This window comes from Symphalangus syndactylus, chromosome 4 (genome assembly GCF_028878055.3).
Source record: "Symphalangus syndactylus isolate Jambi chromosome 4, NHGRI_mSymSyn1-v2.1_pri, whole genome shotgun sequence".
Taxonomy (NCBI): domain Eukaryota; kingdom Metazoa; phylum Chordata; class Mammalia; order Primates; family Hylobatidae; genus Symphalangus; species Symphalangus syndactylus.
In genome coordinates this window covers 52,909,483-52,937,410 of record NC_072426.2, presented here as the reverse complement: position 1 = coordinate 52,937,410, position 27,928 = coordinate 52,909,483, and the positions used below count along the sequence as shown (strand labels likewise).

General features: G+C 39.0%; 2 protein-coding genes across 4 annotated transcripts; one reads left to right on the top strand and one right to left on the bottom strand.

The window, feature by feature from the left end:
- The first annotated feature begins 4,784 nt into the window (after positions 1–4,784).
- On the top strand, positions 4,785–20,666 carry EXOSC9 (exosome component 9). 3 transcript variants are annotated; one of them, XM_055274685.2, is made up of 13 exons: positions 4,796–4,963; positions 5,300–5,394; positions 6,144–6,263; positions 6,385–6,487; positions 8,046–8,183; positions 11,245–11,327; positions 13,682–13,814; positions 15,277–15,365; positions 16,911–17,057; positions 17,543–17,724; positions 19,786–19,836; positions 20,007–20,085; positions 20,414–20,666. In XM_055274685.2, exons 1-13 carry the CDS (start codon positions 4,898–4,900, stop codon positions 20,496–20,498), a joined length of 1,371 nt encoding a protein of 456 aa, XP_055130660.1. In that variant the 5' UTR covers positions 4,796–4,897; the 3' UTR covers positions 20,499–20,666. The 3 variants fall into 3 exon arrangements, with proteins under 3 accessions (XP_055130661.1, XP_055130660.1, XP_063494010.1); XM_055274686.2 differs by lacking the exon at positions 19,786–19,836 and having other exon boundaries at positions 4,785–4,963; XM_063637940.1 differs by lacking the exon at positions 20,414–20,666 and having other exon boundaries at positions 19,023–20,045.
- CCNA2 (cyclin A2) lies at positions 20,082–27,890 on the bottom strand. Its single transcript, XM_055274687.2, has 8 exons — positions 27,079–27,890; positions 26,046–26,289; positions 24,615–24,727; positions 24,182–24,405; positions 23,017–23,224; positions 22,448–22,561; positions 21,688–21,821; positions 20,082–21,328 (listed from the first exon to the last, which is right to left on the bottom strand). The coding sequence occupies exons 1-8, from the start codon at positions 27,289–27,291 to the stop codon at positions 21,280–21,282; spliced, it is 1,299 nt and encodes a 432-aa protein (XP_055130662.1). The 5' UTR covers positions 27,292–27,890; the 3' UTR covers positions 20,082–21,279.
- Between the last annotated feature and the right edge of the window lie 38 nt (positions 27,891–27,928).

Sequence of the window (27,928 nt, the reverse complement as noted above, 5' to 3'; positions counted from 1 at the left end):
TGAAAATCTTTAAAAGAGGCCATTGTTTTGCTTACTATACAACCCTATAAGTTATTTACATGACAATTACTTTAATTCACAATAGCAAATTCCACTTATTTTATTTGTAGAAAACTGACAACTTTTCTAGATCATATTTATTGCTTAGACATTAAACAATGCAATTTCCTACAGATTTCTATCAATGAGCATGAATCTTCTTTTAATAGATGAGAACAAATCCAAGGGCATCAGTGATGTGTCCAAGATAGAGCCATATGCATAGTCTGAGTAAAGTGAAATGAAAATGTCCCTTCCCTGAATTATCTTCTAATTTGTTGTATTTTTGATAAGTTGAAAACAGATAATTTTTTATTCCTCTAAATACATTGGAAAGGCTTAATAATAATAATATAGCTTCTTGGACATAACAAATGATACAATCAGAGTCAAAAGAAAAGCTCTTTTCAATATCCAAGGAAGCTAGAGAGGGACTGGATAATCTAATGGACTTAAAAATCTATAATTCCAATAAAACATATGAGAGAGAAATTTGCACTACACTTTTTTTTTTTTTTTTTTTTTGAGATGGAGTCTCGCTCTCTCCCCCAGGCTGGAGTGCAGTGGCGCGATCTCGGCTCACTGCAAGCTCTGCCTCCCGGGTTCATGCCATTCTCCTGCCTCAGCATCCTGAGTAGCTGGGACTAAAGGCACCCGCCACTATGCCTGGCTAATTTCTTTGGTATTTTTAGTAGGGACGGGGTTTCACCATGTTAGCCAGGATGGTCTCGATCTCCTGACCTCGTGATTCAACTGCCTCGGCCTCCCAAAGTGCTAGGATTACAGGCGTGAGCCACCGCACCCGGCCTGCACTACATTTGACATATTCAGCTGTCAATACATAAAATCTTTTCAACATATTAACTGATAAGTGGTTTCCAGTTTGACTCTTGAAAAAAAACAAAACAAATGTCTTTGTTAAAGTGTAATTGAAAGTCAAAATACCCTTAAATAAAAAAATTAGCTAAGTATGGCCGAAGAATAAAAAGAAAACATAACACCTTTCTACTTTTTACTTTTTCGATAATAAAAGCTATTCACATGCCTTACAGAAGATTTGGAAAGTTCATAAAGAAAAAATAACAAAATGAAATAAAAACCTTTTCCCAGAATCCTATCACTCAGAGATAACCATTCTTAATATTTCATATTATACCCTTCCAGGATAATTTTTGGTACACCAAATTCTATACAGACAAATTGTACAGCAGATACATGGTAAATAAAATGGTAAGCTTTCATTTGTTTACTCATCCACCCATTTTTTTCTTTTTTTTGAGATGGAGTCTCACTCTGTCATCCAGGCTGGAGTGCAGTGGCACAATCTCAGCTCACTGCAACCTCCACCTCCCAGGTTCAAGTGATTCTCCAGCCTCAGCCTCCCGAGTAGCTGGGATTACAGGTGTGTGCCACCATGCCCGGCTAATTTTTGTATTTTCAGTAGAGACAGGGTTTCACCATGTTGGTCAGGCTGGTCTCGAACTCCTGAACTCAAGTATCTGCCCACCTTGACCTCCTAAAGTACTGAGATTACAGGCATGAGCCACTGTGCCCAGCCTTTTTTTATTTTTGAGATGGATTTTTGCTCTATTGTTCAGGCTGGAGTGCAGTGGTGCAATCTCAGTTCACTGCAACCTCCATCTTTTGGGTTCAAGCGATTCTCCAGCCTCAGCCTCCTGAGTAGCTGGGATTACAGGTGTATGCCACCATGCCCAGCTAATTTTTGTATTTGTAGTGGAGACGGGGGTTTCACCATGTTAGCCAGGCTGGTCTCAAACTCCTGACCTCAAGTGATCTGGCTGCTTTGGCCTCCTAAAGTGCTGGGATTACAGGTGTGAGCCACCACACCTGGCCTCCACCCATTAATTCTTTCACCAGATGTGCTAAGTAGGCCATTCATCCTTTTATTCACAAGGTACACTACCAGTCTCAGTGGGTGCTACAAAGGTTAAGAAGACATAGACTTTTTATACTGTAGTAGAAATGTACTAGAATTCCTTTGGACACACTTTTACAAAGACCAACTCAAATGTATTGGCTCACTAGAATCACATGGGGTCAGAAAAGGGCATTTCTCCAAGAAATAGAAGGATGCTGGTCAGACAAAGCAACCGATGTTCAATAAAGAGAATGCACACTCAAATAGTTTGTTGAGAACTAGGTTATTTTTACACAGATCATCCAGATTAATATGCTGATTCCAACTGATTCTTCTTTTAAGAACAGAAGGTAAGGCCAGGTGCGGTGGCTCACACCTGTAATCCCAGCACTTTGGGAGGCCAAGGTGGGCCAATCACCTGAAATCAGGAGTTTGAAACCAGCCTGACCAACATGGTGAAACTCCATCTCTACTAAAAATACAAAAATTAGCCAGGCGTGGTGGTGCATGCCTGTAGTCCCAGCTACTCGGGAGGCTGAGGCAGGAGAATTACTTTAACCTGGGAGGTGGAGTTTGCAGTGAGCCAAGATCATCCCACTGCACTCCAGCCTGGGTGACAGAGTGAGACTCTGTCTCAAAAAAAGAAAAAAAAAATAGAATGTATCACATTATCTGACACATTATCTGAACCTCTTCTTAACCTTCCAAACTTATTTTTCCCTGAAATCATGGAACAAATTTTCCTTTGGCATTCAAAAATTTCTTATAAACACAAGGTTGTAAAGTACATATATTTTAGGATGGTATGTAGATGTAAGTGGAGATGGGTCATACACTTTTGGATTAACTCGAAAATAAAAAGACAAAAGCAAGGGTGTTTAAATTAGAATATAAAAGTGAAAGTAGAAAAGAACAGTGGAAATTCAACAAAAGTGGAAGGAAAGCAAAGTAATCCAGCAGCAATCTCAGAAAAGCAATCTGTCATGCTGAGTTTGGGCAGTTTCATGGGAAGCCTTTGCCAAGCCAACAAGGAAGGAGGAAACTAACATTTGAATAGCTATCATGTCCAAAATGTTTCATTAGATGCTTTCATTCAGACCACTTAACACAGAATAATTGTTATTTCCAATCTGAAGATACAGAACCCCCAAATCAGAAAGATTATTTAGCTCACTCCAAGTTCATTTGAGCTGAAGTTTATCTGAAGCCAAAGTCTCTTCTCTTTCCATTACCAAGCTGCCTTGCAGGAAATAACAGGCTATTTCAACAAAGGCCTATTTCATCGCTGAAGGGAAAAATTACCAAATGGGCACTGAAAGAACTTAAGGATTTAAATGAAGAACTTATCAACCAGGAGTTCTGGTGTGAAACTGTACTATAAAAATGAATTCATGTTGTTAAAGAACTTAAGTGGTTAGTAACCTGTAATCCCCTTGCCGATTTTGAAAATTAATCATTTCTATCCACTTTCCTCCTTCTTCACAATTTCTCTCTCCAGACCATGTGGAGCTCATCTCATCTCAGTTTTTGCATATGTTACTCTTTCTGCTTGAAACACTTTTCCTCTCCAGATGGCATCAAGGGTGCTCCTACTCAACACCAAAGATTTACTTTACTTTAATGTCACTGCTACAAAGTCACCTGTTCTTGCAACTACCCCTATTAAGATAGCATTCCTATTCTCAGAGGGCACTTAACACTGTATGAAATTGTTCTATTTGTTTAGGGTTTTTTGTCTTTTCCAAAAAGAATATAAATTCCTTGGAAGGATCTTGTCTACCCCGTTTCTCCAGCACTTAAATTATACTTGGACAGAGTAGGCCCTCTTCAAGTATTTATTGAGTACACGGATTGCAAGTGGTACAAAGTGAGACTAAAATGTATCACTGGTAGACAAAATTTGTGAGAAGCTACCAAAGAAGCCACAGAGAGACTGCGTAGGAGTTACAGTGCCTACCACCTCTAAACCAAAAGGAAACAAAATAATAATTTGCAAACACTTAAATAGTGCTTACTCCATGCCAGGCACTGTTCTAAACATTTTATGTATATATTAACTCATTTTTATTCCTCAGAATAAATAGGTTTTTCACTTCCCCTGTTTTTTTTTTTTTTTTTGCAGGTGAGTAATGTGAAGCACACAGGTTAACTTGCCCAGGGTTACAGTAGTTAATGATAGACTTAAAATTTGAACCCTGGCAGTGAACACTTTTTAAAACTACTATTTGATACTGCCTCTCCAAAAAAGCTGAGTGGTTGGCAGCATGGCCCCGCTAAGGCATCTCTGTGACCGTAAAAAAAAAGTCTATCGACTTAAAATAACTGGAGAGTGGGTAAGAAATAAACGGTACATTTAGTTTCAGTCCACAGTAGTAGTAACATCATTAGTTACTACGTGCGAACATTCTCCATTCTCATCAACTTCTCAGATCCCACAAGATTTCACCTTTGGCCACAAAAACATCCCATTTCACCAACTTAACTTTCTCCCCCAACCCTTATGCCGCCTCATTCCAGTGTTTGTTCATTTAATCTGCTCCAAATCCTGCATCTGCGGCTTTCTAGGGGCCAATGTCAACTCATCTGTGAAATTGCAATAGTATCTGTCTAGTCTCCACACCGCGAGAGGACTGAGCAAAGGGTGAAGTGTGAGAGCGGTCTACTGATATTAATTTCTATCACTCTCATGGTTATTTTAAGTATCCTTTTCTCCTCCACACTTTATGAGAAAAAAAACCGAACTTCACGTTCAGAAACGGCCTCCCAAAGCCGCAATGGCTTCTCGCAGCCCGTGGGCCTGCCCCAATCACGCTTTGAGTCTGCGCAGTAGCGACAACCCAAGGCATTTCCCATTTTCTGCCGCCGCGCCTTGATGACGTAATTTTCCTGCGCCTCGGGACGAGCAGCGGCGCGCAAGGAAAAGTTGCGTTCCGTTTTTCCCGCGGATTCTGGTGACTGTGGGGCCGGTGACCCAACACCATGAAGGAAACGCCACTCTCAAACTGCGAACGCCGCTTCCTACTCCGTGCCATCGAAGAGAAGAAGGTATGGTTTGGTGCCCGCAGAATTGCGCACTGCGTGGGCGCTGGGGTCTCAAGGTGTGGCCTCATAGCTGGCCCGCCTGGGCCCGGGGAGCCACTAGGGGAACGGCCGGCACGTTCACCCCATCCCTCAGGCTTTATTTATTTTTTTTCGACAGGTTCTTTTCAAGGCTCCAGTCACCCCAGCAGTTGTCCATGCAGTAGTTTCAACTTTCCTGTATGGGCGGGGTGGTTAGGATTCCACTTTCCCCCAAGTGCTTAGCCCAGGGCCAGACAAAAAGTAGTTGCTTAAGAAATACTTGTTGAAGGAATAAATTAATGAATGAATTTGTGCTTACAGCGGCTGGATGGCAGACAAACCTATGATTATAGGAACATCAGGATCTCATTTGGAACAGATTACGGATGCTGCATTGTGGAACTTGGAAAAACAAGGTAACAGAATTTAAATGAGATACACATTCAGAAGGGAGAAGTTTGAAAAAAGACCTTATTGACTCGGTTGTTTATAAAGAGCTAAGAAGTCTGGACAGTATTCTTTGTTTAGCTGACAAAAATAAGTATTTTTTTATGCAAGATTTTTTGATTTTGTGATCACACTTGAACTTTTTAATCATAAACGTATTTTCTGTCACGTATCACATAGTTCTTTCTGACTTCTATAAATCGTATAGACAACCAGTAGTGATCATATCGAATTTGTTTCTCACACTAATGTAGAGATCTTGAGCATCTTGTCATTAAGTGTACATCCTGCTTTCTTTTTCCTGAGTGACATGAAAATTAGGTTTTCAAATATTCGTTTGAAAGTTGTGAGGCTATTTGGTCACATAATGGTGGTGAACTATGCCATGTGAAAACCCTTAAGAAATCTCAAGTTTTCATGTCATCTTGTATCAATAAATACTTGCTTTAGAGGTAAAGGTCACTTGATTTTTTAGAACAATCTGTGGAATAGTAAACATTGTAATAGGAAGAGAGGTGTTTTTTCTGTCGTGTTTTTAGTTGTACCAATTTATGTTTTATTTCTGTGTATATTATACTTTATGTATTTTTACTTCCTATGATTTATTTGGCTGAGTATGATATTATTCACATTAAGATTGAAACTTGTTATCTGTTTCAGTTTTTTGTTTTGGAAGGAGAGTCTAATTAGTTAATACTCTGTAACTTTATCTTTGCAGAGTTCTTGGACAGGTTTCCTGTGAACTTGTGTCTCCAAAACTCAATCGGGCAACAGAAGGCATTCTTTTTTTTAACCTTGAACTCTCTCAGATGGCCGCTCCAGCTTTCGAACCTGGCAGGTATTTAAATCTTTTTCTTAAGCTGCTTTAGTCCTAGGAGAACCTAACAGCAGTGAGCTTTTGTTTTAATACCTGGGGTTATATTTCATGACATTAGCCCATTCCTATTTTCTTATTATAGGCAGTCAGATCTCTTGGTGAAGTTGAATCGACTCTTGGAAAGATGTCTAAGAAATTCGAAGTGTATAGACACTGAATCTCTCTGTGTTGTTGCTGGTGAAAAGGTGGGGAATATGCCCATAATTCTTAATCTTAGGATGAATACTGTCGATCATGGATCCCGGTATCTATGCTTTTATTCTCAGGACGTTAGTTAACTCTAACTCAGTTTTGTACTGGTTCACTTCAGATGTTCTTGAGTGATACCCTTAGAACTTTGTGCTACCTCTCTCTCTCTGAAGGGACAAAAAGCATTATCTTAAAAGGGTGAAAATAGCAACTTAGATTTTTGTGTAAAAATATTTTGTTCAAAGAACTTGTGGCTTTTTCATATAATCTCTCATCTTATGTTTTCTACATGAGTTCGTAGAAGCAGGTAGTTTTCCTTTTTCATGCAGAACTCAAGAACAGATGAAATCCTTCATTTGGATAGGTTTATCGATTTACACAGGGCCACACCATGGCAGTGGCAGGGATAACTTTGAAAATCTTAATCCCAACAAATTGTGCTGCATTAGGATATTAGAATTTTATTCTCTTTTTTTTTTTTTTTTTTTTTTTGAGACAGAGTCTCCCTCTGTTGCTCAGGCTGGAGTGCAGTGGTGCAATCTCAGCTCACTTTAACCTCTGCCCCCGCTGTTCAAGCGATTCTCCCAGTCAGCTTTCCGAGCAGCTGGAACTACAGGCGCCTGCCACCACGCCCGGCTAATTTTTGTATTTTTAGTAGAGACAGGGTTTCACCAGCAGGCTGATCTTGAACTCCAGACCTCAAGTGATACACCTGCCTTGGCCTCCCAAAGTGCTGGGATTACAGGCGTGAGCTACTGTGCCTGGCCAGAATTTGATTCTTGATTAGGGTATTTTGACAAGCATTTTTATCCCAGAGAAGTCATTTAGCTTTCCATATTCCATACCTAAGTATAATACTTCCTATTTGCATTACCTGTAAGATTATTAAAAATATCACAAAACCTAAAAGTTTAATTTTTTTTTAATTTTTGAAAAATTTCATTATTTTCTCTGAGGGTCAGGGTGACACTGTCATCCCGGCAGGAGTACAGTGGTGTCATTATAGCTCACTGTAATCTTAAACTCCTGGGCTCAAGAGATCCTCTCTCCTTAGCCTCCCGAATAGCTAGGACTATAGGTGCATGCCACTCCACCCAGCTAACAAAAAAACTTTTTTTTTTTTTTTTTGTAGAGACAGGGTCTTGCTGTGTTGCCCAGGCTGGTCTCGAACTCCTAGGCTCAAGCAATTCTGCCACCTTGACCTCCCAAAATGCTGGGATTACAGGTATAAGCCACTGTGCCTGGCGTAGAGTTTGTGGTTTTTAACAGACATGATAAAAATGTAATTAGATTTGAGGTTAGGAAAATCTTAGTGTTAAATGTTAGAGTGGTTCTATTTATTTAAACTATGTGTTCTGTTGTTAAATGACTCACATAGTATTTCAGATGTTTGGCTTAAATTTTCTAAAATATATTTTTTGTTGACAAAGTAGAAGGAGTAACTGCATGTTTTAACAGCAAGAAACAATAATTTGTACAAATGTTACTTTTCCTGATAAATAGCCACCGGTTGTAATCAGTTAGGATTTATTTTTATTTTAAATTCACTATCAGGTTTGGCAAATACGTGTAGACCTACATTTATTAAATCATGATGGAAATATTATTGATGCTGCCAGCATTGCTGCAATCGTGTCCTTATGTCACTTCCGAAGACCTGATGTCTCTGTCCAAGGAGATGAAGTAACACTGGTAAGCTCGTATGTGAACCAGGATCCTTGATATGAATGAATGAGGAGGGTCCTAAATGTGCAGGCAACTTGTTTTTAGTGAAGTTATGTTGTAGATGGCAATTGGATAGGTTCTAAAAATTTGTAAGACTAAAACTGCATATGGTCAAAATTGCCCTGGAAATCTCTTAACAGTTCCTCTATTGAAACATTTGTCAGTAAGAACATACCCTAGCCTGATTTTCCAGAATAGAATTAGATGACTATTTTGGATTGAACATTAGATGAAGTGGTTGACTTAACGTTTAGGGGCCATATGTGTGAAAAATACGTGAATCTCAGCACAGTGAGATGCTTACCTGCAGGAGGCATGCAATAGCTGAAAAGCACTGAGGAATCAGCAGATTCATATTTGTCTCCAGGACTTTTGTTTATTAGGCAAAGAGATGACAAAAGTCCATCAGAAATACCTGGAGGGCTTGTTAAAACATATTGCCAGACTCTACTCCCAAAGTAAAACAGGGCTAGGACTTAAGATTTTGTACTTCTAACTTTGAGTTCTTAGGTAATACTGATGTTGCTGGTCCAGGGAGCACATTTTGAAAACCATTGCCCTGCGTTGTCTTTATCTTTTGTTCTGAGTATGTCAGTTTTGATTTATATAAATTACATGCTAGAATAATGAAAGTGCACTATAGTTGTAGTTTGAATCCTGAAGTTGCAAAAAGATACATCAGATGCCCAGATTTTCTAAGCAATGATTCATAATTTTGATTTTAGGCAGTAGACTGAAGCAGAACCATTAAAAAGTGAGAAATAACAGTAGAGATAATATTAACAGTAGAGATAATATTCTTTTAGAGGAGGGAGTTTATATAAGGAAGTGAAAAAAGTAGAAAGCGATTACTACACTTGAAAAATCAATTAAAGAATACTGTGGTGTTATTGCTAGTGGGAATGTAAAATGGTACAGCCATGTTGGAAAAGTTTGGCAGCTTAAGTTTTAAGTGTAGACAGCATTCTATATTGAGAAAAATAGCAATAGAAGAAAATACTTTTTTTTTTTTTTTTTTTTTTGAGACTGGGTCTCACTCCATTGTCCAGGCTGGGGTGCAGTGGCGTGATCTCGGCTCACTGTAACCTCTGCCTCCTGGACTTAAGCAATCCTCCCACCTCAGTCTCCTGAGTAGCGGGGACTACAGGTATGTGCCACCCACTTGACTAATTTTTTGTATCTTTTGTAGAGATACGGTTTCACCAAATTGCCCAGGCTGGTCTCGAACTCCTGGGCTCAAGTGATCCTCCCACCTCGGCCTACCAAAGTGTTGAGATTACAGGCATGAGCCATCATGCCCAGCTGAAAACACTCTCTTATATGTACATCTTTCAGCAGGTTTGACCTTGTAATTTTTTTTTTTTTCTTTTGAGACAAAGTTTCACTCTTGTTGCCCAGGCTGGAGTACAATGGCGTGATCTCGGCTCACTGCAGCCGCCGCCTCCCGGGTTCAAGTGATTCTCCTGCCTCAGCCTCCCAAGTAGCTGCGATTACAGGCATGTGCAACCACGCCTGGCTAATTTCGTATTTTTGCAAAGGGTTTCTCCATGTTGGTCAGGCTGGTCTCGAACTCCCAACCTCGCCCACATCGGCCTTCCAAAGTGCTGGGATTACAGACGTGAGCCGCCTACCCCGGCCGACCTTATAATAAAACAAATTGCAATGGCTTAAAATTAGAAAAAAAAAAAATTCCAGCAATTCCATGCCTAAGAATCTACAGGAGGAATAAGAGCTTATTATGTTCAGAGACTTGAATGCAAATGTTCATAGCATCATTTATTAGCCAGAAACTGGAAACAATCCAAATGTCCAGCTGGTGAATAGATAAACAAAATGTCATCTATACAAATAATGGAATACTGTTCAGTAATGAAAAGAACTACTGATAAATGCTGCAAGGTGCATGAAGCATGCTAAGTTGAAAGAAGCCAGGTGCAAAACATTACAATTTTTTTTTCCATTTATGTAGATTGCTCAGAAAGTCAGATTTATAGAGACAGAAATAAGATAGATCAGTGATTCCTTGGGGCTAGGGTGGGAGTACACCAGACCCCTGCGGACTACAGACAGATTCAAAGGCATTTTGGGGAGTAATGGAAATGTTAAAAAACTAGATTGTGGGCCGGGTGCGGTGGCTCACGCTTGTAATCCCAGCACTTTGGGAGGCTGAGGCGGGCAGATCACGAGGTCAGGAGATTGAGACCACGGTGAAACCCCGTCTCTACTGAAAATACAAAAAATTAGCTGGGCATGGTGGCGGGCGCCTGTAGTCCCAGCTACTCGGAGAGGCTGAGGCAGGAGAATGGTGTGAACCTGGGAAGCGGAGCTTGCAGTGAGCCGAGATTGCGCCACTGCACTCCAGCCTGGGCGACAGAGTGAGACTCCATCTCAAAAAAAAAAAAAAAGAAAAACTAGATTGTGGTGATGGGTCCGTGAATGTATCCATAACTATACATTTACTAAAAATTGAATCATATACTTAAAATGAGTGGATTTTGGCTGGGCGTGGTGGCTCACACCTGTAATTCCAGCACATTGGGAGGCCAAGGTGGGTAGATCACCTGAGGTCGGGAGTTCGAGACCAGCCTGACCAACATGGAGAAACCCCATCTCTACTAAAAATACAAAATTAGCCGGGTGTGGTGGCACATGCCTGTAATCCCAGCTACTCGGGAGGCTGACACAGGACAATCGCATGAGCCCAGGAGGCGGAGGTTGCAGTGAGCTGAGATCGCGCCATTGCACTCCAGCCTGGGCAACAAGAGTGAAACTTCGTCTCCAAAAAAAAAGAGTGGATTTTATGGGATGTAAATTATGTGTCAGTAAATTTTTGAAAAAGCTTTTTGAAAAAGTTGTACAGTTTGAGGAACATGAGTGGCAAAATCTGGTAATTATTAATATAAAAGAAGTTATTTGGGTACTCAAAGGAATAAAGGAACTTCATTTTTTAGTATTTGATGTGCAAGATGATTTTTTTGGATGTTCGTAACTTAGTGACTGTAATTATTAAACATTTCTTTTGAAACAGTATACACCTGAAGAGCGTGATCCTGTACCATTAAGTATCCACCACATGCCCATTTGTGTCAGTTTTGCCTTTTTCCAGCAAGGGTAAGCCTCGCCTTATTATGGGCCAAAATTACAAATGCATCTAGGAATTTTATTGCTCTACTCAAGTATGTCATGTTAATATTAAACAAACACTTAATATTAAAGCACCTTATATTTCCTTTCTTTCTTTGTAAGGGCATTAGTTGGCAAAGAGCTTTCTCAATAGAAGTAACAAAACTCTTATACTATGATGAAGATACTTCCCAACATTTTTCTTTTCATGGCATACTTACAAACTTAGGAATTTACTATGGCATGGTAGTGTTTTATGTTTCCTAAGGATGTACAGGGGTTAAGAGAATTACATGCTAGCCTCTAATTTGGGACAGTGGGGTGAGAATTACTGTGGGTTACTGGAAGATAGGGGACTTTGGAGCATATTAGATGGAGTAGTTCTAGGAGTTGGTTACAAGGGGGGATGGTTCACAAACTGGAAGAAAAAAATCCAATGTTCTTCAGTTTTCCAGCATTTTCTTTACTTAACTGCTAAATCCTCCTGTGGCAGAAAACTTGGAGTTTTTCAGGTCCATTTAATGGTGCTTTCAAATGAAAACTTGAGCCTTAAATTCCTTTAGAAACAAGGGAAGATAAAAATATTTCACACAGTGTTGTGCACAAGGACTAGAGAAAAACTTTCAAGTTTTAGTGATTGTAAATGTAGAGTTTTATCAGAGGAAAATGGGCCAGCATTGTCCAGTACAAATAAAATGTGAACCATATATATAATTTTCTTATTTTCCTTTTTTTTTTTTTTTTTGAGATGAGGTCTGGCTTTGTTGCCCAAGTTGGAGTACAGCAGCGCGATTTTTGCTCATTACAACCTCTGCTTTCTGGGCTCAAGCGATTCTTCAGCCTCAGCCTTCCGAGTAGTTGAGACTACAGGCATGCACCACCATGCCTCGCTAATTTTTGTATTTTTTTGTAAAAAAGAGGTTTTGCCATATTGCCCAGGCTGGTCTGGAACTCCTGAGTTCAAAAGTGATCTAGCTACCTCAGCCTCCCAAAATGCTGGATTACAGGGATGAGCCACCATGCCTGGCTGTTTCTTTTTCTTTTCTTTTCTTTCTTTTTTTTTTTTTTTATAGACAAGGTCTCCCTCTGTCACCCAGGCTTGAGTGCAGTGGCGTGAGCATGTTTTATTGCAGCCTCAACCTCTCAGGCTCAAGTGATTCTCCTGCCTCAGCCTCCTGAGTAGCTGGGACCACAGGTGCACACCATGCCCAGCTAATTTCTTTATTTTTTGTAGAGATGGGATTTCACTATGTTGCCCAGGATGGTCTGAAGCTCCTGGGCTCAAGTGATCCGCCTATCTCCACCTCCCAAAGTGCTGGGATTGTAGGCTTGAGCCACCATGCGCAGGCTTTGTTACTTTTTAAATTTTTTTTTATTTTTTTGTGACAGGGTCTCACTCTCACCCAGGCTGGAGTGCAGTGGTGTGATTATAGCTCACTGCAGCCTCCAACTTCTGAGCTCAAGTGATCCTCCCACCTCAACCTTCCAAGTAGCTGAAACTATAGGTGTGTGGCATACCCAGCTAATTAAAAAAATTTTTTTTTGTAGAGACAGGGTCTCCCTTTGTTGCCCAGGCTGGTCCCAAACTCATGAGTTCAAGTGATCCTGCAGTCTTGACCTCCCAAAGTGCTGGGATTACAAGCATGAGCCACCATGCCTGGCCTCATATGTGTAATTTAAAATTTTCCAGTAGTCACATTAAAAAGGTAAAATTAATTTTTATATATTTTAATTAATATGTTTTCATGTTAATGAAATAAAATGATTAATGAAATAATCAGTATTTTGATAATTACTCATGAGATAGTCTACATTCTTTTGTTTCCACTAAGTCTCTGAAATCCACTATTTTACATATTCTGATTACATTTCAAGGGCTCAGTAACCACAGATGACTATTGGCGAATGTACCGGCCAGTGCAGAAATAGACAGTATTTTTTTCATGAGCCATTAGCAGAACGCAGTAGAACTTTGGAGTACAGGACATTAGGGCAACTTTAGGGTTAACCAAATTAACATTATCTAAGTTTTTATTAATGAGCCAGAAGTCATTTAATCAAAGAGATAGCATTAGGTTTAGATTATATATCATTTAAGTAAATCCAACCTGAACTTAATGTGATTTCATTGTAATAACTAGAGATACCCACTTAGCATTCATTTGTGTTCATAAACACAATAATTTTCTTGTCTCTTTCCCCATTTCAGTGACCCAAATCCATAGGCTCAGACCTTTATTCTCTGTTGACTTTATTGATGCCATCTTTTAAAAATTCGTTACCCAGAAGATGGTAAGCATTCAGCCTCAGATTTATTCAGGTCCGTTTAACATTCATTTCAGAACATATTTATTGGTGGATCCCAATGAACGAGAAGAACGTGTGATGGATGGCTTGCTGGTGATTGCCATGAACAAACATCGAGAGATTTGTACTATCCAGTCCAGTGGTGGGATAATGCTACTAAAAGATCAAGTTAGTGCTTTGATTAATGTCCCATTAATAATAGGTTGCTTCTCTTTAGATGCTTTTTCTTTTAACAAAAATCCAATGGGGATACTTCCAGTGATTGATTCTAGGATGTGTTAGAATCTGGTTTCAGTACTGTCACTATTAAATACATTCTGTTGACTGGTGGCTATGAGGTATCCTCCTCCTTCCTACCTTGGTGCTCCCATGTCTGGCCTGCTAGAGTCTGACCCTTCCATCTAGAAGCAGGGTCTAGTGAAGAAAAAGATTTATATCCCTATTAAAAAAAAAAAAAAAGTGGCTAGGCATGTCGGCTCACGCCTGTAATCCCAGCACTTTGGGAGACCATGGCTGGTGGATCACTTGAGGTCAGGAGTTCAAAACCAGCCTGGCCAACATGGGGAAACCCATCTCTACTAAAAATACAAAATTAGCTGGGTGTGGTGGCTGGCACATGCCTGTAATCCCAGCTACTTGGGAGGCTGAGGCAGGAGAATCGCTTGAATCTGGGAGGCAGAGGTTGCAGTGAGCTGAGATCATGCCATTGCACTCCAGTCTGGGCAACAAGAGCAAAATTCCGCCTGAAAAAATAAAAAATAAAATAAATAAATAAATATTAGCCGAGCTTGGTGGTGCATGCCTGTGGTCCCGGCCACTTGGGAGGCTGAGGTGGGAGGATTGCTTGAGCCCAGGAGGTGGAGGTTGAGTGAGCTGAGATCGTGTCACTGCATTCCAGCCTGGGCTACGGAATGAGACCCTGTCTCAAAAGCAAATAAAAATTTTTAAACATCCAATAGTAGACATTATGTAAAAAGATAGTTTTACTTTTAGAACTACAATTGACAGTAGTTCTGAAACCCAGCTGTATATCAGATTCACATGGGAGCTTTTAGAAAATAGATCTCCATATAGCATACAGTGTAGGTGATTAAAAGCTGCTTTAGTTTGAATTCTAGTTCTGCCCCCGTACTAGCTGATCTTGGGCAAAAGATTTTATATCTTTGGGTCTCACTTTCTTTATCTGTAAAATAGGGAATGATGTTATTGCCAACACCTTGTTGTTATAAGGATATAAATAGATAAATTGCACAGTGTCTAGCACACATTAAGTGCAATAAATGTTAGTTTCTGGTATCATCATCATCTTTACCAGCATCACAAGTACTATCCAGATTACCCACAGAGAAAGGAAGTTAGTGCATCCTGGAGCGTGTATGTGTCTGTGGCCTCTTCCATGGTATCTTTTATACTGTTGTGTAAGAAAGTTTTTATGTCTGTTCCCTTAATGTGATAGTCCTTCACATATCTTAAAACAACTTTGACATCTTGCCTTAATCTGTGTTTACATTGTATTCATGTTTGGAAAAGTCAGGCTTAAATTATAAAGGTAGAAAAATTTCATGGTTTTAGTTTCGTTAGAGAAAACCATTTATTGTCTTTAAACAACAGAATTCACTTTTATAAATAGGTTCTGAGATGCAGTAAAATCGCTGGTGTGAAAGTAGCAGAAATTACAGAGCTAATATTGAAAGCTTTGGAGAATGACCAAAAAGTAAGGTAAGTAACTTTTTCAGAACTAAATGGTCTTTTATTTTCATTTTTTAAATTTTTATTATTTTTTTTTAGTATAGGCAAGCTTTATTATGCATGAACTTGATTTCACATACGAAGTTAGAATGGCAATTTCACTTAAAATTGACTCATTAAAAGGTGTAAATACCATGGTATAGATATGTTATCCAAAACTCCAAAAGGTAGTGAAACTGGTAACAGATATTGCTACTCATCTTTGGACGGATACAATAAAAGTATTAATGAATCTGGTTCCCAGACAAGTATGTGTCACTTGCTCCTGTGCCTTAGGGAGGAGAGGATATTACAACACAAGCATTATTGATGCAGTGACTTGTGGATAGTTGCTCCTTATTAACACTGCTAAAATTAGGTTCACGTTTTTTACTTTGTGTGGGAGCTGGTGATTCTTGTCCTTTTGTTTTATGAGGGATATCTTTCAAAGTGTTGGCATCAAACCCACTTATTGCAAAATGCATCACAGATGGGAATTTAAGTCTGGGTCAAGTCCAGAATTCCAAAACAATAAAGAGAAAAGACCCGCCTAAGAGCAAGAGGTCCTTCATTGCTCCAGACTCCAAGACACAACACAGGGAACAGGAAATGGCCCTAAATTGTCTTTTAATATATTTTTTTCTCTTAAGGATCTTCCTTGAACAAGGGCAACCATATAAATTTCACACTTGATCTTTCCTTATTTGTTAATCTCAATTGAGTATATGACTTAGTGTGTTTTTAGAAAATTGGATTTATTTTCTGCAATTTAAATATAACCTATATTGAAAAATCATGTAAGATTTTTGTTTTTTGAGATGAAGTCTCACTCTGTCGCCTAGGTTATAGTGCATTTGTGCAATCCCAGCTCACTGTAGCCTCCGCCTCATGGCTTCAAGTGATTCTCCTGCCTCAGCCTCCCAAATAGCTGAGATTACAGATGCATACCACCATGCCCGGCTAAGTTTTATATTTTTAGTAGGGATGGGGTTTCGCCGTGTTGGCCAGGCCGGTCTCAAACTCCTGACCTCAGGTGATCCACCCCCCGGGCCTCCCAAAATATTAGGATTACAGGTGTGAACCACCGTGCCTGGAGACATAAGATTTTTCTTTAGCAGTTAACATTTTCTTAGGATAAAAATAATCTAGTAACTCAAATTAATGGAAGGAAACAGGTTGATTTCCATCTCTACCTCTTACTGTGCTATCTTAAGCAAGATACATAACCCAACATTTCAGTGTCCTCTTCTATAATATGGGATATTAACACTACCTGGTAGGGCTGATTTGAGGGTTAGAGAATAGTATATTTTAAGCACCTAGCACATGGTCTGGCACATGGTTTAATAAATGATTATGCTAACTATTTATTGTTGTTAGGCGTAATAAATTGGTGAGGTTAAGTTAGATAAACTCTCTTCCAATATTTTTCATCCACCAAAGGATAAAATAATAGTTTTTTTTCCCTTCCTGTCTTCTATCCAATCTGTTACCTTCCTCCCCCTTCCTTCCTACCAAAAAAACCCCCACATACAGGAAAGAAGGTGGAAAGTTTGGTTTTGCAGAGTCTATAGCAAATCAAAGGATCACAGCATTTAAAATGGAAAAGGCCCCTATTGATACCTCGGATGTAGAAGAAAAAGCAGAAGAAATCATTGCTGAAGCAGAACCTCCTTCAGAAGTGTATCTTTATTTGGTGGCTTTTGCAGTAACAAGATTCATAACACTTGGCATTATAATATTAGGCTATATGAAGGATGTGTATACTGAAATTAGTTTTTGTAAACACTAGTTTGTTAGAGAAAACACTTAAAATACAAGATAGAGCTGTGAGTCATATTCTGTTGATGGTATAACATTCAGCTTCTCTTCAGTTAGCCTGGAAAAAACAGATTTTGTTTTAAGGACCAATTTAATTTAGTACTATAACTAAAATGTTGAGAATCTGTCTCTTCACATTTCTTATTAATTGCATCCATAAAATCTTGCCTGAGTTTTTTTCTTCTTCATTGTTCAGCCATCCATAGTGTAGCTATATTAAGTTTTTTTTCCCCTAGGAACTTGAGGCACACTTGAATCAATCTTACAAGAAGAAAACTTTCATTCTCATCTTCAGCAGTCCATCAAATAGCAATGTTTTTGTTACCCAGTTTTCTTAACTTGTTAAGTGTTTCTACACCTGTGCTATGGACTCCTGGAACTGCCCAAATTGGAGAGGGAGTAGAAAACTCCTGGGGTGATCTTGAAGACTCTGAGAAGGAAGATGATGAAGGCGGGGGTGATGAAGCTATCATTCTTGATAGTATAAAAATGGACACTGGAGTAGAAGTCTCTGATATTGGAAGCCAAGGTAGGTGACATTTTATGGCACACTTATTACTATATATTACATATATAGTATTACCATATAGTTATATATATAATAATGCATAAGTGTATATATTATCACTATATATAGTAATATATAGCATATTAGCTATATAAAGATGTATACTAGATAACATACAGGATACTATATAGAGAGAATATAGATATGTAGTTATATATAGGGATGTAAGTATTGCATTTTTAGAGGGGCTAAATATTGTGATTTAAATTTCAACTAAATTATTGTGGCTAACTGCAATACTAATGCTACTTTCTAAAAGAATATGCATATCTTTGTAGAGTAGTGGTACACTTCGGCATAAAATGATAGTGATATTTTTAATTAAAAAAAATTTTTTGTGTGTGTATGTATTTGGGTGGGTTTTAAGGAAATGAGTTTCTTGAAGATCTTACTCCTCCGTGCTGTCTTGTTTTTGTAGTTTCTAGACTGAAACAAACAGCCCATCCCATATCATAACATATAATACTGTCTAAATAAAACTTTCTATGATGATAGAAACATTAAGTATCTACACTGGTATAGCAGCCACTAGCCCCACGTGGCTATTGAACGCTTGAAATGTGGCTTGTGTTACTGAGAACTGAATTTTAAATTTTACTTAATACAAAATTAAGCAGCCACATGTGGCTAGTGGCTACCATACTAGACATCGCAGTATTAGAACATAAAAAAATTCTATAAGTGACTAGAATACTGGTAGTCCTAGACGTTTCTTGCATTCTGAAAGCCATAGAACTGAAGAAGTTGTTTTTATGTATGCTTATTTCTACTTTAAAAAAAAATCAAATTCTTGCTGGTCTACTAGAATGACTTATTTTCTTACGTGGTAAGAACAGAAATCCTACAAGGAACTGGGAGCTAGGCTGGCAGGGAAAATTGAAGGTGATATGTTTAGTAGGAATGTAATGCAAATACTTCTGTTTTCAAAGAGAGAAAGTATTGCTTATGAACATTACCAGAGCTTGGGCTTTTTGTTTTTTTACTTAAGTAAATAGGTAAGGAAAAAATTTCCCATTGATTGGGACCCTTACTCAAATTTCCCAGTGGTTACTTCTATTTGGTATTATTCTTCCAGAACTTGTTCCAGGTATTTATTTACTCTGTGCAGTGATGTAAGCTAATGCTGCATAGACTTGTATAGCATTGAATATAACTAGTTGGTTTAACAATTCTCTTATTGTTGAAGATGTAAGTTGTTTCCATTTTTTCCACCGTTAACAATATCCTTGCACTTGCATATACCTCTTATGTTTGTTTAGTGTATTCTTCTAACAGTGAATAATATTTTCAACTGAATATAATGAAGGTGGACCTAAGAATTGGAAAAATGGAGCAGGTACAGCCTTCCTAAAGCATGTGAAGAAAGGGAGAAACGAATTGAAAACTAAAAATACAAATAATTGATATGGGTTAATTCACATTTTATGTATATCATTAACTAATGATCAGGAGAAAAATGGGCAAAATACATGGAGCAGTTCTCAAAGTATACAATGGCCAGTAATATTTTTCATGGTCAGCCCTGATAGTAATACAAATAAAATCCAAAGAAAAATGACATTGCATTTTTTGTTACTGTATTTTGGGCAGTATTAAAAACACCAGCAATGCCAAAGGTATATGGGAAATGGGTTCTTTTATTTCTTGGAATGTAAACTGGAACTATTTCTGGAGGAATAGAGTAGCACAAACAATTCACTTGTCTCTACAAAAGATGCTATATAGATTTCCCCCTAGCTTTTCTATTATGACATGTACCAAATTGTCACACCGTTCAAGCACCTGTAGGAAATAAGAGTTTAAAGAAACAAATGTTACAGATGAGTTCTAGAGTGCTCTAAGAAGCTGATTTAAAGAGAAGAGTAAGCCTCCACCAGAGTTTTATTTTTTATTATTTATTTTTTGGAATGGAATCTTGCTGTCACCCAGACTGGAGTGCAGTGGCACTGCAACCTCCACCTCCCTGGGTTCAAGTGATTCTCATGCCTCACCATGCCTGGCTAATTTTTCTATTTTAAATAGAAATGGGGTTTCACCATGTTGGCCAGACTGGACTCGAGTTCCTGACCTCAGGTGATCCACCTGCCTCAGCCTACCAAAATGTGGGTATTAAAAGTGTGAGCCACCACACCCAGCCCCAGAAATAAGAGTTTTAGAACATCTGATAGAAATAAACTCATGTAGAAATAAATTTTGCAAGAGATTGCTTAACTTTTTTTTTTTTTTTTAATAAAAAAACAAAGATGCTCCCATAATACTGTCAGATAGTGAAGAAGAAGAAATGATCATTTTGGAACCAGACAAGACTCCAAAGAAAATAAGGTAACAAATTTCTGGTTTATTTCAAATGTATACATGTACCCAACACTTCTAGAGGTTTGCTGTCTGGTTTTACTCTCATCTTGCCACATGACTATAAACAAAAAGACATCCCTTTTTCATCAGGGATCCATCTGTTCTGTGATTTCTTTGCCTTGTGATTTATAAAAATTAGGACCTAAATCTATAATATAAACTCTTTGGATGCCAGTCTTACTCATAGCTGACACATTTTATATCCTATTGGAAAACTAAGAAATGCCTCTTATTTCAATAATCCAAAACTTAACAAGCACACTCTTAGTAAATTCTTACTTTGCTTTATTCACAGAACACAGACCACCAGTGCAAAACAAGAAAAAGCACCAAATAAAAAGCCAGTGAAAAGAAGAAAAAAGAAGAGAGCTGCCAATTAAAGCTAACAGTTGTATATTTGTATATATAACTATTAAAAGGGATATTTATTCCATTCTAAGAACCCTGGGTATTTTTTATTCACAAATCCATTATAAAATCTAGCAGGATTTTAAACATAGTTTTTTGGTTTTAATGTTGTGCTTTAAAATAATAAATCTTCTGGAGCATTTCTCGTCTGTTAATTTGCATATAAGCTTCCCACCCTCTTCCGTTCCCAACCTCTGTTGAGTTTACCTCGCAAAACCTAAACAAACAAACAGTTTTACAAAGAGCGAAAAAGTCTGGGGATCTCTACTCTATCTATCTATCTATCTCTGAATACTGTATTCAGATCTGCTTAGATTATGCCCAAATCAGTAAATTGATCCAGTTGCTTAGGAAAATGAATGTCAGAATTTGAGGGTCTGTTTTCCTAAACCTACTTTAATTTTAGAGGAAGGCTTTTCACTTCCCATTATGTAGTAAACCAAGTAAAGTTTTCTAAGCGAAATCCTGAAGAAGTTAAATTTGACTTGCAAAGTTTTCCAAATCAATTTATTATCCTAATAGCTGGCATCATTAATACTTTAACAAAACCACTTAAAATTAGCCAAATATCTAAGATACATATACAAAAGATATACAAATTAAAACCATTTAAAAAGTAATAGATACCATAATTTGTACTTGGCCATAACTTCTGTATTCAGAAATGATTGTAAAAACCTAAGTTAAAAACTGTACACCATATACTTTGAGTGATTTACATCTTAGAAAACAAAGGCAGTCTTTCATTGTTTGTTAGAGATTTAGTGTCTCTGGTGGGTTGAGGAGAGAAACACCATGATACCTGTAAGTAGGAAAAAACAAAAAGCACTTTTAGTAAAAACTCACTGGGTAAAGGAGATCATGGAATAATGTTTGTACTCATGTATTGGGAACTAAAAAATGCTAATTCTGTCTGACCGACTTGATGGTTTTAGAAACACTGTCTGGTCCCTGAAACACACATGCATGCCCCCTTCCTTCTTTCTTCTCCCCCAGACCCAGGGCAGAAAGCATGAACTACAACCTTCTTCAAACACATAACCAATTTAGAGAACAGCTTCTCAAGGAGGCTATGGCAGATTCATGAATAAAGTTAAAATGTCAAAGATCTCTGAACCATAATCTAGAAAAGTAAGCTTCAATATCCAAGTTAATTCTTACTTTGAATGTTTGTACTTTTCTCTTATTGACTGTTGTGCATGCTGTGGTGCTTTGAGGTAGGTCTGGTGAAGGTCCATGAGACAAGGCTTAAGACTTTCCAGGGTATATCCAGTCTTTCGTATTAATGATTCAGGCTACAGAGAAAGGAATAGAGAACCCCTGAGTTTTGCTTTTAGTAACAGACACCAAACACAGTAAATAGTTGGCATTAAGCTTATGTTAAATTCCAGTACTAATCTTTAACTTTTCCAACTAACTACTAGTTTTCTCAGGCCATTATTCCATTTCTTGATCCATTTTTTACTATTTTCCCTGCCAGCAACAGGTCAGATGCTTTTAAAAAAGCTCACTTTTCAATTTAAGTTACAACTAAGCTTACTACCTAACGAACACTGTTCAACAGGTAACATGCCTTAAACAGTATATAATCATCCCTCAGTGTACGTGAGGGATTGGTTCCAGGACCCTTCCCAAATATAGCCAAATCTACATATTCAAGTCCTGCACTCACCCTTCCATATATATGGGTTGTGAATCCCCTGAATACTGTAGTTTCAGTCCACATTTGATTGGAAAAAAATCCATATGTAAGTGGACTCACACAGTTCAAACCTGTGTTTTTCAAAGGTCAACTGTATATATTTGAAGTTTTTCCAAGTAAGAACATCTAGGCAACCCTCAGTTTTGTAGGACAATTATTATTTAATCTGGCACAGGCATTTCAGTCACAAGATAGGTGTGTGAAGACCGTAATACATACCCAGCTTTGTCCCGTGACTGTGTAGAGTGCTAAATGAAAGGCAGCTCCAGCAATAACTGATGGCAAATACTTTAGGTATGGGTCAGCATCTATCAAACTTAATTCTCCCAAAAACTGGAATAAAAAATACTTATGATCACAAGAGCATTTAGAATTCAAATGTCAAACCTCTGCCTTCTAATCTAATTTCTTCCTACCTTTGATAATGGCTCTGTAGCAACTCTAGAAAAAATATTTCACAGCCTCATCTTTAAACATATCAATCATTTTAGTGTTCTGTTCCATCCTCATCCTGTATTTTCCCTCCTTTATTAACTTTTAAAAAACAACTCTTCTGACTACCCATCCCCAAGATGTCATCCTTAGACCTCTGCTTCTAGTGCTTTCCTGATAGATTATCTTTTGCCAGCAGTAGGCTTTCTTCCATACTGCAGCATTAATCTCCCTCTGAATACTAAATGTCTTCACCACTGCTGTACAAAGGAACTAGGTTCCTGTACAAAGGAATTAGGGCTTACCCCTAATTATTACCTAAGAATTGCCATTCAACAAAATGAAAGTTAACTCACCATTGCTAAACTTTCAACTTTGCAGTTTGCAGGTTGCTGATGCAGAAAGTATTGGGTAAGAAACTGATGTACTGTTGGAGCAGCTAAGTCAAAAGTAAGGACTTTCAAAACTAGATGCTCCATTCTCAGAACTTGTTTCTTGGTGTAGGTATCATCTGTAATGTACACAAACTCTGCTACTTCTGGGGGGTATATTTCTTCAAACTTTCTACAATGAAAAAAGTTTTAAGTAATCAGTCCTAAAAGAGAAGCAAGCTTCCTTATCCCAATTCTGAAATCCCATTAGCAGAATATGGAATGAATCCAAAATCCACACCAACTGCATTTCCAGACACTTGATCATCATTTCTAGTAGAGACTGGATAGCTAATTGCTAATTAAAAGGTCCAAATCAATAAAGGACTTTTGAGATATTTTCCCCAGTTCAGTCAAAGGAAGTAAATGAAAGGCATGAGACTTCTCAAGATGGGAACAATGCCAGAGTTCACCAAGTACCTGAAAATTTAGGAAATACAAGTCTTAGGAAAATATGTTTCATGTTTTCATTTTTAGATTTAGTTTTTCTTTCTTTTTTTTTTTTGAGACAGAGTCTTGCTCTGTCGCCCAGGCCAGAGTGCAGTGGTGCAATCTTAGCTCACTGCAACCTCCACCTCCGGGGTTCAAGCGATTCTCCTGCCTCAGCCTCCCTAGTAGCTGAGATTACAGGCATGCGTCAACATGCCCAGCTAATTTTTGTATTTTTAGTAGAGACGGGGTATTGCCATGATGGCCAGGCTGGTCTCGAACTCCTGACCTCAAGTGATCCACCTGCCTTGGCCTCCCAAAGTGCTGGGATTACAGACGTGAGCCACCGCACCCCGCCTTTACTTCTTAATAAAAGAGACACTGCTTATATGCCAGAAAGTAATATTGGAAGGAAAATGTTTTAAAATTTGTAACCTAGTATACTATATCATGTTCAAGGAATCCAGTTGGGGGGAAATTAGTGTTCTAGATTAGAACACAGTTTCATCCTCCTCCACTGCCCCAAGCCCCACCACATTGCCATCCCTAAAGTAGTCACTGACTCTCTGCCTGGTGTATGTTAAAAGGTCACCATTAAAAAACAATTTCTTCCCTAGACAAAAGATCGTGATCACTTTTAAACAAACCAAGGTAGACTTACGAGGCTAATAGCATAGCAGCAGTGCCCACAAGCTGAAGCTTTCCTCTCAGCACTGACATGGAAGAAAGGAACCTATCAATGTAGTTCACAGCCAAATGAAGGGTCTCATTCTGTAGTTTATATTCTTCTCCTACTTCAACTAACCAGTCCACGAGGATAGCTCTCATACTGTTAGTGATGTCTGGCTGTTTCTTCATGTAACCCACTTTAGGTTTACATTTAACCTATTGAGAAAATTATTTATAGTGTTAAAATTATTATAGTGTAAAAATTGCAATTAGATTATTTTACCATTAAGAGAGGCTACATGCTATAAACTTAACTGTAGCATTAGAATAATTCATTAGTTTAAAAATTTAAACATCATCCTCTCAATTTCATTTAGCCACATTTAACAAATACATTATACAAACTGGATTCAGAGAACCTTTACCTCCATTTCCCTAAGGTATGTGTGAATATCCTCATGGTAGTCTGGTACTTCATTAACACTCACTGGCTTTTCATCTTCTAATACAATTGACATGTCCATAGTATGTGGTGACTCTGGGACAATTCAAAAGATATGATTAAATTAATTGTTTGTCTATTTAGTTTAATAGCTAAAAATGACTGCCATGGAAGGAATCTCATATTAAGAAAGCACTTATTTCATCAAGCTAAAAAGAGCTTCTCATGACAAAATATGTAGAATATTTTACCCTAGTCTCAGTATCTCTGTACATAGAGCTTTGGAATGATTTTAGTTAATGGGGGGGGCGGGGGGGGAAGAAACATATTGGTAGGCCCCTAACAGGAAAATGAGAATCAGGTATTATCTTAAAGTATCCATCTTCCACAACAGAAAGGAGCAAATGGCATGGTGGTTCTGTTAGGACAGAACACTTAAAATCCAAGTTTTGAGATAATATCTAAGATTTGCCCTAAGAGAAACTGCAGATCCCAGAGTCTGACATATATAAAGCCCAAGTAGGCAATAGCTAGAATCAGTTAAATGGCCTCCATTAACAAGTGTTATTAAGAAATTAGGTTTGTTATGGGCAAATGGATTAACACTATAAATAATTTATTTTTTTGTAGTATAAATTATTTTGAAGCAGAGTATCATCCATTATTCCTCTCACTTCAAAGATCACCTTGAGATTAAACATTTTCTGCAAAATTTTGATAAAAACACACAAATTATAATTTCCAAAGGACTTTTCCTGCTCACCCCTCCTTCCTCACAATCAATACAACTAAAACTAAAATGAGATTGGATTTAGTGAGCTGTCCAGTGACTCAATATCCCTAGGGCAAAGAAACAGTACAAACTGCAAAGAGCTGTTTACAGCAGCTACTTTAATATATGAGTAAGGGTAAACAGCCATGGTACAACTATTTACTTGGAGGAAAAGTGTCACTTTCTGGTATCAGATGATAATCCAGACTGGTTTTATAGAAACAAAATTATAAAACTGGAAGAGATGTTATGTAATCACAATATTTAAGACTGCATCTTCAAATAGCACTCTCTAAGTGATATATAAGAAGTGAGTTAAATAAAACTGAAATCTATTCTCCCAACTAAGAACACATTTATGGGATCAGATTAAAATAAGCATTTAAGATCTAATTATAATTAGATTGATGTGACTGGCAGTGAACCTGAAAGAGCACTGGATTAGGACCTTTTTAGTATGTCACCAGGTCAAGTGTTAGCTGTGAGATCTGAGATAAGTCACATCCCTTCTAAGCCTTGTTATATTAAACCTAACTCACTGTAGTCAAAATGACTACATAAGACATCTTAAAATGCAAATCATTAATATCATCTAATAATTATAATTACCGTAATTCCATACAGATTTTCCTTAAAACTTACCAAAACTACCATCCATTGGATAATCAAGAGGGACCAATGGTTTTCTGGGTCCAGGTAAACTAATGGCTGAATTAAAAGCCAGGGCATCTTCACGCTCTGTTTTTTGAGATTCAGCTGGCTTCTTCTGAGTCTCTTTTTCTGCTTCATCCACATGAATGGTGAACGCAGGCTGTTTACTGTTTGCTTTCCAAGGAGGCACGGTGACATGCTCATCATTTACAGGAAGATCCTTAAGGGGTGCAACCTAAAAAAAAAATTAATAACTGGCTTTGAGCCTACTAAATAGAGTTTTGCATTCTTTCTCTTACGGGTGTTGGCCTTTGCTTTTTCTCCCAAATACTCTATCAGGAATTAAACTTTCTGGGACAAAGAAGAGTTTGAGTATTCAAAAGAGAAGGGATGTTCCCATTTGACACAGGCATTCCCACAAAGGCTATCAATAGATAACACTAGGTGGAATTATGCAAAACTAATCAGGGCCACAAGAAGGGTGGGGTGGCAGGCCAATACATGACAAGTTTAGGAAAGACATGGCAAAAAAAAGTGTTGGTTAACCACTGTCGCCCGAGGGTGGAGCAACAGAGCAAATCCGGCTAAAATGGCGGAATTTGCCAAAAGCAAAGTATTTCGTACACCCTTTTCTAAAGTAGAGGTCATCTCTTTCATCTCTTAACCGTGAGGAGGATATGGGTCAGAGTCCTACAGCAGTGCCTGGGGTTTAAAAGTGGAGAGAAAGGCGCGGAGCTGAGCGAAGACTACACGTTTTAGAGCTTGGTTTGACCCCATTATGTACAGGCAGATGCCCCCTAAACAGAGCAGACAGGCAGCATACACACAGTGTTGGCGGGGTCCTGATGCTAATAATGGGAAAATTCCTACTGTGGCATCCCACACACCAGCACCAAGTGCACTCCAGACCCTGGCCCCCTTCCAAAAGCCCAGGACATGCCTTCTCGCCACTCTTCCCTGCCTGCTAAGCCAATGCCAAACCTTGCTCGACCCACCCTCTTGCAGATATCCCGCATCCCTTTACCCGTCTCGTCTTCGGCCTCTGCTGCTGCGCTAGACCCCGCGGGTTCCCGGCCTTCAAAACCGCCAACGCGGCCCGGGTCCGCGGTTGCTGGACGGGCGCTGCCTTTTCCGGGTTGATATTCTCCTGGTCCTCTTGGAGCGCCGTCTGCTGCAATGCTAGCAGCGCCGAGCCCGCCTCGCGGGTCGCAGGCCCCGGCGCCGAGTTGCCCAACATCACTGCTCCCGGGAGTGGACGGCGGGATCAGCCTGCGGCGCCAAGCAGCGTGCACTCTGCCCAGCCGACCACTCGCACCGACCCGGCCAAAGAATAGTCGTAGCCGCCGGTCGCAGCCCACGCCAGCCTACCAGCCCTCCCGCTCGCTCACCCAGCTCGAGACCACGCAGGGCCGAGGAGGTTGCGAAAGGCGCAGGCAGGCACTGCCCAGTGTGGCGGGCCAAAGACGCCCAGAGATGTAGCGAGCAGCGCGCCGGAGCGGCGGCTGTTCTTGCAGTTCAAGTATCCCGCGACTATTGAAATGGACCAATGAAAGTGCTCGCGGCCTTGACGTCATTCAAGGCGACAGGGTCGCAGGCGAGTGAAGGAAAAACCAAAGGAAACTGAGTAGGGGCGGGGCAGGAGGGAGAAACAAACTGGCGCTGGGGCGGGAGAAAACGCCTGCGCGGGGCGGGGAGAGGTAGGACTCAGGGCCTGAGCTTCCGATTATTTTAAACTGAGCCTAAGCCTTTTAAGGAAACTGACTCTAAGCCTTTTAAGGAATTAAACGGAATTAAGCTTTGGTGACTATCATTTGCGCCGCCCAGCCTTTAGCTCTGGGACCTCTAGTTAGCTTAAGTGACTTTTTCCAAAGGTC